The sequence below is a fragment of the Podarcis erhardii genome (genome assembly GCF_964252035.2).
Source record: "Podarcis erhardii genome assembly, chromosome: 17".
Taxonomy (NCBI): Eukaryota; Metazoa; Chordata; class Lepidosauria; order Squamata; family Lacertidae; genus Podarcis; species Podarcis erhardii.
This window is the reverse complement of record NC_138515.1, coordinates 31,376,782-31,388,801: the sequence shown is the minus strand read 5'-3', so window position 1 is coordinate 31,388,801 and position 12,020 is coordinate 31,376,782. Positions and strand designations below refer to the sequence as shown.

Below are 12,020 nucleotides of genomic sequence, written 5' to 3'. Positions count from 1 at the left end.
TTAATTACATGGAAATTCAGATGGAAGAGATCAGAGGAAGTCAAGTAATATGTTTATGAAGATAGATTTTAATTAACTAATTAAGTTTTAGTGTATGTGGTAGTATACGGGATGTGGGAAGTATTTTATGTTCTTTATTTTCTCTTCTTTTTTTCTTTTTCTTTTTTCTTCTCCCCCCCCCCCTTTAGTATTGTCTATTCTCTTTTTTATGTTATACTTTTGTATGAAAATTAATAAACATTATTGTGAAAATAAAAGAACATGTTTAAGATACACTAAAGCTTTTGCCATTCTCATAGTGACCCTTCATTTGTGCCAGCCTACGCCAAACTGCCCAGCCGCTGCTTTATGTGGATCTTGGGGCTAAAAGATTGCCAACCCTTGTGGCAAAACATCAAGAATGGGGAACATGAAAATATATGCGACATGTGGCTCTATATCAATGATCTCATCTTTCCGCTAAAACAATGTTTCGAGCAAAGTAATCCAACGCAGCAATTCAGAGGCCTGAAGAGAGGCAAACAAATGCAAACTCACTAGTCCACCTTATTAATCCACAATGTGCACAAGCCTTAAAGCTGCACACTAAAGACAGTTTGAGTAATTTAACCAGAGTTTCTGAGAAACTGGTTTGAGGAATGGAGCAAACCAGGACTTGAAAGCAACTGCTTTGTCCTCACACTGGTAACACTCTTTCCCAGTTCATATATAATAGGATACTATGGTAAGCAAATTGAAGCCCAATTGTGTAGTATTGGCTAGAAGTTTAAGGGAGTACAAGTCTCAAAAATGCAAAAAGTCATCTTCTGCTAATAACAGATTCTGTCCTCAACTGCTAAATATGGCGTTCTCTCAAAGACACGTAAAAGGCAAAAGCAGTTTATGTTGGTCTGGCTGCAAAATTTATTTCCAGCTTTGTTATATAAGGACTCTTTACATCTGCTTCTTACCTAACCAGGAATATGCATAAGGCACAAGACAGATCCGGGTAACAGCCAGACTTTATATTTTCAAAAATGGGGGCCAGACATGGTTTCTTCACCCCACACAGTCTGCTCTGATAAATAAGTGAAGTACTAGTGTGCCAATAAGTATATTCTTAGAATAAAAATAAAGTTCCGAAGTGGGAACATAATGGGGGCCCACACTGGGAAGATGCAGGGCAGAGCTCTGACACTCACTTGCATTGCAATCCATTCATGTGAGAGCATCAACCTCTTCTCCACAATGCAACCAAAGTAATATATTATGCAGCGGCTCCATGGAGACTCAATTTCCATTATCCTTTATTGCCCCTTTATTTCAGAAGAATTACTGTACATGTGGATTTCCATGTAAAAGACTATATAGTACAGTGGTACCTCGGGTTACATACACTTCAGGTTACATACGCTTCAGGTTACAGACTCCACTAACCCAGAAATAGTGCTTCAGGTTATGAACTTTGCTTCAGGATGAGAACAGAAATCGTGCTCTGGCAGTGCAGCGGCAGCAGGAGGCCCCATTAGCTAAAGTGGTGCTTCAGGTTAAACGGACCTTTGGAATGAATTAAGTATTTAACCCGAGGTACCACTGTACATTACTGGGACGCGGGTGGCGCTGTGGGTAAAACCTCAGTGCCTAGGACTTGCTGATCGCATGGTTGGCGGTTCGAATCCCCGCAACAGGGTGAGCTCCCGTCGTTCGGTCCCAGCTCCTGCCAACCTAGCAGTTCGAAAGTACTCTTAAGTGCAAGTAGATAAATAGGTACCGCTTTATAGCGGGAAGGTAAACGGCATTTCCGTGTGCGGCGCTGGTGCTGGCTCGCCAGCTGCAGCTTCGTCACACTGGGCACGTGACCCGGAAGTGTCTTCGGACGGCGCCACCTCATGGCCTCTAGAGCGAGATGAGCACGCAACCCTAGAGTCGGACACGACTGGCCCGTACCGGCAGGGGTACCTTTACCTTTAACACTGTACATTACTTTAGTTCAGGGGTCCGCAAACTTTTTCCAGCAGAGATCCGGTCCACTTTCCCTCAGACCTTGTCGGGGGAATGAATGAATTCCTATGCCTCACAAATAACCCAGAGATGCCTTTTAAATAAAAGCACACATTCTACTCATGTAAAAACATCAGGCAGGCCCCACAAATACCCCAGAGATGCCTTTTAAATAAAAGGACACATTCTACTCATGTAAAAATATGCTGATTCCCAGACCGTCCACAGGCCAGATTTAGAAGGCGATTGGGCCCCCGGGCCTTAGTTTGCCTACCCATGCTTTAGGTGTACAGAGGAGAAGGGTACATGTCCACCTTTCCATCTCCCAAGAACTACTGCCCAGGTAAGTATTTCAACCAGGCCTATGTGGTGATGCAGTCATACTGACAGCTACAGGAATCTGTCAATGGCTGTTCATAAAACATTTGAATATTTGCTTTTAGAAGTGCTTATCTATATTGAATATCCAGAAATGAGAATGACAGTAGTAATACAAACTGTGTATTAAGATCGCTGGGAAATTCAGTTTTTGAAAATCCGAAGAAATGTTATTTTCTCTCCATCACCTATCACCGCAGGATATCCACATTGTTCTTTTTAGATATGAGGAATGCTGCTAAGCTACTGAGTCATCAGCTCTCTTACAGAATACTCCAGGGCATCTTTTCATAGACACCCACTCGTAAAACAGTCATTCTTACTATGTAATTTTACTCACACTGTAGTTTCAATAAAGCACCTAAGATGCCACAACTACCACTGGGATACCGTATTTCATTCCAAATCAGAGTCGAGCTTGGCACAAGCCACACATTTCAATAGCAACAAATTGAATAAGATGGTCTGGAAGGTTACGAGTTATAAAAAGTAAATCCACAAAATCCCCAGCTGCTCTCCCTGCTTAAGTGCTTAAAATTAACAAGGGTGCAAAAAAGCAGTTCGTCCGCATATAGCTAGTTAATTTCGCTCTGCATTAAGAAAGAAATTGGACAGCCTTTGCCAACGTATTTCTATTTACCAGTGTATCACAAATGAAAGTAAAAATTCACTGGTAGGGGTACACAATTCTTAGGCATCTTGGTAGCCAATCAGGTTACTACTTACCTCTCACCTCAACAGAAGAGGGGATGGATCCTGGCAAATGCCACGTATGCAATGGGAGAGGGTACTGTTAGTGTTTTAACTAGTTTCATTGCTTCTCTTTCCCTGTTTATATCAACCTGCAGAAAGGCAATTTCTACATGCAAAAATAAGCAAAGCCTTTCAGAATTCTAAGATAAAGAGTTCATTAGCACCTCTTAAGCAAGTCCAGTTGGGTATCTTTCCACATAACTCTATATACCGTAACTTGAAATTTCTTCAGAAGCATGTGCCACCAAGCTTAGTGGAATGCAAGTCCCACTGTGCTTGCATAAAATGGCAACTTCGTTATTAATACATGCCCTATTTCTATCCATCAACGATAGTAAGTTCATGAAAGAGCCTGTCCGGATTTAAAGTGAATCCTATTTCTGAAGGTTTGGCCCAGTACACCTGAAACAAGAATTAAGTCCAAGTCAAACTTCCTATCAGCATATTTGTCATGTACTTGGTCACAAAAAGCAGACATTCCATGAAAATGTTTTCCCATTATAGTGCAAAAGATTGTTTTTCTATATTGCCATTTCCTGTTTTTTAAACTGTGTGTGGGTCATTTGGCCAAAGACAATAGTGCTAGTAAGCATCTTTCTCTGAAGTGCTAACAGTAAATAAACTATTGAGATCGGCGCACTTAATTTCGATCCCACTTTTCCATTTTCAAAAGCAGAACCCAAGCGACCAGCGGTTTAAATTAAGAGCAAGTCAAGCCACATCCAAATGCCTGAAGAAACCAGAATGTCTTCAGGAGACACCAGGGAAAACAGTCCTGGCAAATATCCTAGAGCAGGTTTCACAACCCTAGTGAAACAATGGGAAATGCCCTTTTTCATATGCTTGCCAAACATACCAGATCATACAGAAGGGCCTCCCTTTCTGATCCTAAGAGACAGGAAGGACCATATAGGATGCAGCAATTGCTTCAATATCCCAGTCATGACCCATTTAGGGCTTTAAAAAACAACAGCCAGTGCTATAACCTCCAATAAAGTAGGCCAGTAGCTATTCAAACATTTACCTTCAGGAAACCATTTCTGCGTTGATAAAACTTGTGCGCATCTGCCAAACTACACCAGAATGCTACAGATGCTTCAAGGGCATGTTCTAGAGATACCCTTGGCTCACATGTGGCACTAACTAGGTCTGTTAAGTGTTAATTGCTGTCCTGCAAAATACAGGAGCTGGGTCAGACTAAATGCCTATCTAGTCCACTGGCCATGTTGAATGGCCAACCACATACCCATGGAAGAGTGATTTAGAACATGATCAATGCTCTCTCGTAGTGGTACCCATTCGTCATCTTCTCCAGTGGTGCATGGGCAAGTGATCTGCTAAATACTGATCTCACTGATGAGCCTGTCTTTTCCTGATTACAATTTGAAAACCACAGGGGCTGGAGAAGAAGAATCTATCTCTCAAACGGTCTTTTCCTTCTTACAAGGCAGCTGGCATCAGATATGGAATTCTCCAATCAACTGTTTCAACCTAATGATGCAGAGGTTTTTGTTTTTAGAAAAAGTGAAACAGCAGAGAACTGCCAATTCTTAAAAACCAGATGTTTCGCTTTCCCAATTCCTAGCACCAAATGTGCTTCAGTCCCAGAGGAAGCCAACACCTTTCTGCACTGATGAAAGATAAGTCAACCAGCTGATTTAATAACTCCAAGCATCCAGAATCTAGAAAATGCATGGCATGGCATGCAACATATCCATGCGCTTAAAACCTGGAATGCCCTCAATTAGATATAAAGGGGAGTAGGAGGAGAAACATTTTAAGACAAGACAAAGGCTGGGGAAGTCTAATTGCCTCCAAACCAATGTCTTACTTCCCCCAAATCTGCCTGCAACATCACGTTTCTTCAGCTGCACTAGATATACCAGAGATGAGCTCACTGGGGAGAAATATAGCTGGGTAAGGCTGCAGAGTCAGCGTTACTTATGCTCAATACTTATGTTTGGTGCTGGGCTATTGCTGTCAGTTTAACCACACTCCAAGGAACTAGTACTGGGCAGCTTATCTTTATCTTAAGACATTTTAATACTTTCATTTACTGCTGCAATGAACCTGCATCTAGGTATTCTTTTTTTAAAAAGAGCTAAGAGATGCCTAGAATACAAGAGACCTGTTTCAAGAGTACACTGAGATGATACTGGCATGGATCTAACCAGTTAGCAATGTCAGTGGTGAGAATCAGCCGTTTGCTTCATGTCTCTGAAAGATTTTCTGAAGAACTAGTCCATATCCAGCAGTCTGTCTTTTTTAAGTTTCAAAGAAAACCCAGTACTTTTAGTTTTAGAAATACAGTACTACTCAGTTAACTGGGCTCCACCACGTTACCCAAATCATTCTAGCACTCGACAAGTTCATTTATTGCCGATGATGCTGAGGCCCCTGAAGAACTAGCTCAATCCATACAGTTAAGCCTGCCTCTCAGTGAGAATAATCAGCCAAAACTGCAGATAGCAGAAGACGCACCATGTTGTGGGCATGACAGCTCTCACAGGAAAGGAAAAATTGCTACTGGGCAGATCTAGGCTGAGTTATGCTTCAGAGGGAAGTGATCACGTGTTATCGTTGCTGGGAGTACAACGCAACCAATGTTCTGTGCTAGTCTAAATTACATTTGACAGCTTTGCAGTTGTGTGTTAAGTCGTTTGCTGTAATCTCTTGTGTTGCTGCAAATTATTTCACCTCCAGTTTTTATAAAATCAATTTATACCACCTTTCAGAACTCAGAAGAGCCTCCCAAGTCCACAAAACATACAATGATTAAAAAAGAATTTCTCCCTCAAGCACTACTTAACCCACATTTCCTATTCCCTTTTGTTTTTGCTGCTATAATTACTGTTCCCTTTTTTTATCACTGCTTTGTTATTTAATTGCTTTCTGGAGTTTTGTTAATGATAATTTCTCATTATTACCATCTTATATGCTGCTGATCTGTATGTTTTATAATTATGTCTATAATTTATATTTTGTTCTTTATTGTTTTCTTCCCCAGAAGAGTCCACTGTGATGTATATAAAACAGATGAACAAAATTCCATAAAATAGCGTGTGTATTCTCTCTTCCTCTCTCTTGTCTGGCCATTTTAATGCTGTAAAAAAAACAAAACACCTTGAGGGTTTCTTGAAAATATGCAGGGTCTAAGTTTTAAAATAAATAAATAAAATATTGGGGCTGTGTTAACTGGCTTATGTCATGTGATCAAAAAACTCAACAGGAAACCACAGAACAGATCAAGTTATTGCTTTAATATGACTGTGAAAATATCTATCAACAGGGGACAAGATGGAATTGAAGAGATTTACTATAATGAAACCTGCAGAAACTGAGCGACAAAAATAAAAAAGGTCATGTTTTTAAGAACCTGGGTGGGTGGGGTTAAGCTTTGGGAGATTACAACTGCAACCCTGAGCAACACTAGCACAGCAGGTGATTGGTAGAGTATGAGATTCTCCATCTCAAGGTTGTGGTTTGAGCCCCACCGGGGGTTGGACTAGATCAGTGTTTCCCAACCCTGGGTCTCCAGCTGTTTTCAGACTACAATTCCCATCATCCCTGACCACTGGTCTTGCTAGCTAGGGATGATGGGAGTTGTAGTCCAAAAACAGCTGGAGAACTAAGGTTGGGAAACACTGGACTAGATGATCCTCAGGGTACCATAAAACTCTACAAGTCTATAATTCTACGTGACTAAGAGTTTGGCTTGAGCTTTTCCAGCTAATGGCCTGCCTCATCTCCCCCATTAGCCTGCTATACAGCCCTAAGGGAGCCCCTACTGCTTTGACGCTGCAATTCACAATCACCAGAATATGCCTCTGTTGTAAAAGGTTTACTGAGAGTATTTTGCATATTTAAGACGCACTAGACTGTATAAGCCAGCATTTTTTGTGAAATCATTTAAAAGGAGTCGCCATGTTCTGAGAGCGTGTGTCTTCGGAGAAGATAAAATGAAATAAACACAGGGATGGGCATCTCCGTCAAGCCCTACCTATAAGCAACCCAAAGCCTCCTGGGCTTGCCAATTGCTGGGAAGCCATAATATTGGGTGTGGATCCAAAAGAGTGATTTTTTTTTTAATTGGAGGGCTTCATTTCCTAAATAAATGTGGGAAGGGGAAGGTAGCTGTCCACCAATGAAAATGATGGGGGAGGATAGTGAAAAGGATTAGAAGCACAATTCTAACAAAGTCTACTCAGAAGTAAGTCCTATTGGATTCCATGGGACCTGCTCCCAGCTAATTAGGATCAGGATCTAAACTAAAGAGTAGCAATCAGAGAAGTGAAAATAAGAGACCAGTAGCCCTGCCCCTTTGCATCACCAGCTCTCCTTGACTCTTGAGTAAGCACCACTGCCGTACACCATTTAACTGCATCAAGCACCAAATTTGGGGGCCGGGGGTTATTGTTTAAAAGGCTACTGTTGCTCCGGTTACTTTTACTAACACCAGAGGTGCAAGGAGAGTGAAGCAGCTTGGATTTTCTGCCTGAAGCAAGAGGAGCGCCTTAGGCCCTCTCTGTGTCGGGTTCACACATGAAATCGCCCAAGTGTAATAAGTAGCAGCTTGAATGTAGTGAGAATCTTAATGGTGTTTCCCTCTCACTTAGGGTGAAATAGTTAAGAAATATACCCAGCTGAATCCAAAAACTTACGAGGACAGAATAGAATTGATCCTTAAGATGTGTGTAGAGGCTGCCTCAGAAGCAGTAAATCTGAACTGCAGAATTCTGGGTGTGGGCAAGTTTTTAATAAACGTTTTATCTTTTTTACTTCACTTAAGGAGAACATTAAATCAAAACGCTATACATTTCAAAGATAATTACCGTATTTTTTGCTCTATAAGATGCACCAGACCACAAGACGCACCTAGTTTTTGGAGGAGGAAAACAAGAAAAAAAATATTCTGAATCTCAGAAGCCAGAACAGCAAGAGGGATCCCTGCGCAGTGAAAGCAGCAATCCCTCTTGCTGTTCTGGCTTCTGGGATTGCTGCGCAGCCTGCATTCGCTCCATAAGACGCACACACATTTCCCCTTACTTTTTAAGAGGTAAAAAGCAAATCTTATAGAGCAAAAAATACGGTACTATATTTATTGACTTAGAACAGAGTCCCCTGGGTGGGTCACACAACGGTGGCTGGATCCGCTGTGCAATTTAAACTGACTTACTACAGAAAACAGTTAAAGGCAGATCATGTCGGTTCACACATGCAATCGGCCAAGTGTAATAAGTAGCAGCTTGTATGTACTGTGATTCTCGTGTTCCAGAAATGGGGCCAAAAGTGGGCTATGCAAACGGATGAGATCCAGTCGCTTGACTGGTCGCATTTCCCTCCCAAGGACCTCAAGGCAGCGCATATGGTTCTGCCCATCCTCATCTCATTCCCACAGCAACCCTGCAAGGTAGACTTTGCTGAGAGGCATTGATTGGCGTCCGTCGCGAGGTCACGCCATGAGTGGGGGATTTGAACACTGGTCTCGCCCAGGTAAGACTCTCTAATCCAGGGGTCAGCAAACCTTTTCAGCAGGGGGCCGGTCCACTGTCCCTCAGACCTTGTGGGGGGCTGGACTATATTTTGAAAAAATAATAATAAATGAATTCCTATGCCCCACAAATAACCCAGAGATGCATTTTAAATAAAAGGACACATTCTACTCATGTAAAAACACGCCGATTCCCGGACCGTCTGCGGGATGGATTGAGAAGGCGATTGGGCCGCATCCAGCCCCCGGGCCTTAGGTTGCCTACCCCTGCTCTTAAGAATATGGGGGGGGGGTTAGGGGAAGGACTAGATCATGTGAGAAATGAACATAATATTTTAGCTGCAGTCCCTTCATTTTCCGCTTTGTATTCTTATAAAAAAGTGCAATGCATTGTTGCGCCCATAACCTAGGTTTAAGGTGCCATTTAGCTCCTAAGCTTTCATAGCTCAGTTTGGAACACTGTTTAGCATGCTCCAACCACTACCCCTCACTACCTTCGCTCCCTTAATCTCTACTCCGCCCCATCTCCGAACAAGCGCCGCATGAACGCGCTACCCCACAGTTGCCAGCCCCCCCCTCACCTATACTGCAAGAGTTCTAAGCCGTGAAGGAGTAACTATACCCGCGTCAGCCCGTTCACACGTGCCAGCCATCACGTGAACGCAGCTTTCCGCGCGCGCCCCCCCCCCGGCTTACCCGCGGACAGCCCCTCCTGCATCCCCGCCGGCACCTCGCCGTTCTCCAGGATGCTGTAGCCCTCGTCGTTCTCGATGCCCGCGATCTCGTTCTCCTGCTGGGCCAGGAAGGCGGCGGCCGGGTCCTCATCGCCGCCGCCGCCGCCGCCGCCGCCGCCGCCCAGCGCTCCGTTTCCCGCCGCCGGCTGAGGGGAGCTGAAGAGATCGAACTCGGCCATGGTGGGCTCAAGAGGAGGGAGGGAGGGGCGGGGCAGGAAGGAGCCAACGGGCCGCGCGCGGGAGCGAGAGAAGCCGAAGAGCGCCCAAGGAAAGGCCGTTTAACGGACTCGGCTACTACTTCCGGCCTCCGCGAACCAGCCAACTCCAAGCACTGCCTCCCCGCTCCTTTTAGACGGAAAGCTCCCCAGAGCGACGGCGCCGCGCCACCAACCGGCTGAGAGGGGGACGGAAACGGGAAAGCCAACCAGCGCGCCGAGGAGGCGGGCTAGGCGGGGCGCGCCGCACGTGATCGACCTCCCTTCCCCCGCTTTCCGTCTTTCTCCGCTGAGGGGGGCGGGGGCGGGGGCGGCGTGGCCTAATTGCGCGCATGCGCGGCCCGCTCGGCGCTTTGCTGAGGCGGCTTCCTCCTCCCCCACCCCCTTCACTTGCCTCTCGGTCGCGCTGTGAGGAAGACGGCGACGGAATGGTTTCGTGAGGGGTATCTCTCTCTCTCTCTCTCTCTCTCTCTCTCTCTCTCTCTCTCTCTCTCTCTAATAAATATTTATTAAGGTTTCCAAATTGATACATAAAAAAAACAACCCACAAAAAGCAAAAAACGAAAACACACAAGTACACAGTGTATCTGAAGAAGTGTGCATGCACACGAAAGCTCATACCAAGAACTGACTTAGTTGGTCTTTAAGGTGCTACTGGAAGGAATTTGTTTTGTTTTGACACAAGTACACAGTTCAGGACAAAAAAACAAAACAAAACAAAAAGCGAACAAAACAAATACGGTTTCCATTTCTTATTTCCATTAACTTATTTCCCAGACCTCCTCTCACCTCCCCCTTTTGTATTCCAGTTCAAATTCTTAAATCAGCAAATCCTTATTATAACTTGTTTTAACTTACAGCTCAACCTTTACATTACAGCTGGAAACCACTTAATTTCTGTCCAACATTCTAACATTCCTTAATTTTACAATGTTTCTGCAAATAGTCTTTAAATTTCTTCCAATCTTCTTCCGCCGACTCTTTTCCCTGCTCTCGGATTCTGCCGGTCATTTCTGCCAGTCCCATATAGTCGATCATCTTCATCTGCCATTCTTCCAGATTGGGTAGATCTTGTGTCTTCCAATATTTTGCGATGTGTATTCTTGCTGCTGTTGTCGCATACAAAAAGAAAGTCCTATCCTTCTTTGGCACGTGAGGGGTATCTCTCAGTCATAAGAATCTCTATAAACAGTTGGCATAAAAACACAGCAACGGTCAATGGCGGTTTCCCCCCACCCCTGAAAACTAGATCAAAATGAGATGCAATTGTAGCGGGCGGAGCAGTAAATAAGTCACTGTTCGGAAAGCTTGAGGGCAAAATGTGTATGTTCTCGCTCCCCAAGTGACAATCTGGCTATAGGAGGGCGAGCAAATCTTAAAATCGTGGCCTGGTCCTGCCTGATTTACGTATAAGCTAAACAAGCTATAGCTTAGGGGCCCCCAAAAAATGTAAAGGAAAAATAACCTGGATGTACAAAATGTAAGATAATAAACAAATAAAATAAAACCTACATATGGCAATAGTGTTTTGTGTGGTATAGGCTCCTATGATGTATAACGGGCCCTGCCTGCTAGCCTGCTCCCTAAAATATGAAAAATCATTTTAAGTTAGAACTTAATAATTATTTCACTATTAATATACTACTTCTTAATTGTATTTCACTATTCATATACTACTTAATTGTATTTCAGATCAACAATTACTTTGATAAAATACAAATTTTGTTAGGCATCTTAAGCCATTTGCACATATTAGGTCCATAAATTACCATATAGCATATACTCAACACAAAAAACAGCCAGAATTTGTTGTTGACAAAGAGCAGCTGGACGTATAAAGGGCCCCATTACCTTCAGTAGCTTAGGACCTCATCAAACCTAAATCTGGCCCTGCCTGGTCAGTCTGTAGAGCATAGCTGTTATTGGCTGTGCTCTATATTAAGACATGCACAAGGTTATGTCCTTTTTTATTGTGAATTAGGGCAGTGCTTCTACACATACTTCCTTGGGAGCCTGGCTCATCAAAACTCACAAGCTGAGTAAAACACGATTAAGATTGATCTGGAAATGAAACGAGAGCTTGGGTGCAGTGCATTCCTATACATGTCTACTCAGAAATAAGTCCCACTGAGTTTAGTGGAGCTTGCTCCCAGGTAATTGTGTATAGGGTACAGGCTTAGGTCCTAAATTTAGGATCACCCGTTGCATGGGAGTAAGACCCACTTAGCTGGTTGGGACTGACAACACTGTTTTGCTTTATATTTTATGGGTGAAACCAGTGGTGCTGCTCCTTTTTTATTTTCTAAAGGTGCCGTACTTACCACCATAAGTGCCACACTTTTAACATTTAGTGGGGGGAAGTGCCGGTACTGCTTACCCTTGAGGACCCCCAGAAAAAAGCATTGTGTGAGACCCTCCTATTTGAGCTATGTTGAACCAGATAGCACACCGTGGCCTAGCAAGACCCTT

The 12,020-nt window shown here is 43.6% G+C and overlaps 1 protein-coding gene across 3 annotated transcripts in view; it reads right to left on the bottom strand.

Annotated features, from left to right (window-relative positions):
- Positions 1-9,670, bottom strand: part of CLTA (clathrin light chain A) — a 29,429-nt gene extending 19,759 nt beyond the window's left edge. The window contains exon 1 of one of the 3 annotated variants that reach the window (XM_081845612.1): positions 9,299-9,670. In XM_081845612.1, coding sequence (XP_081701738.1) covers positions 9,299-9,515 — 217 coding nt within the window. In that variant the 5' untranslated portion in view covers positions 9,516-9,670. The remainder of the gene's footprint in view (positions 1-9,298) is intronic. The other 2 variants (XM_081845613.1, XM_081845614.1) reach the window with 2 other exon arrangements.
- Between the last annotated feature and the right edge of the window lie 2,350 nt (positions 9,671-12,020).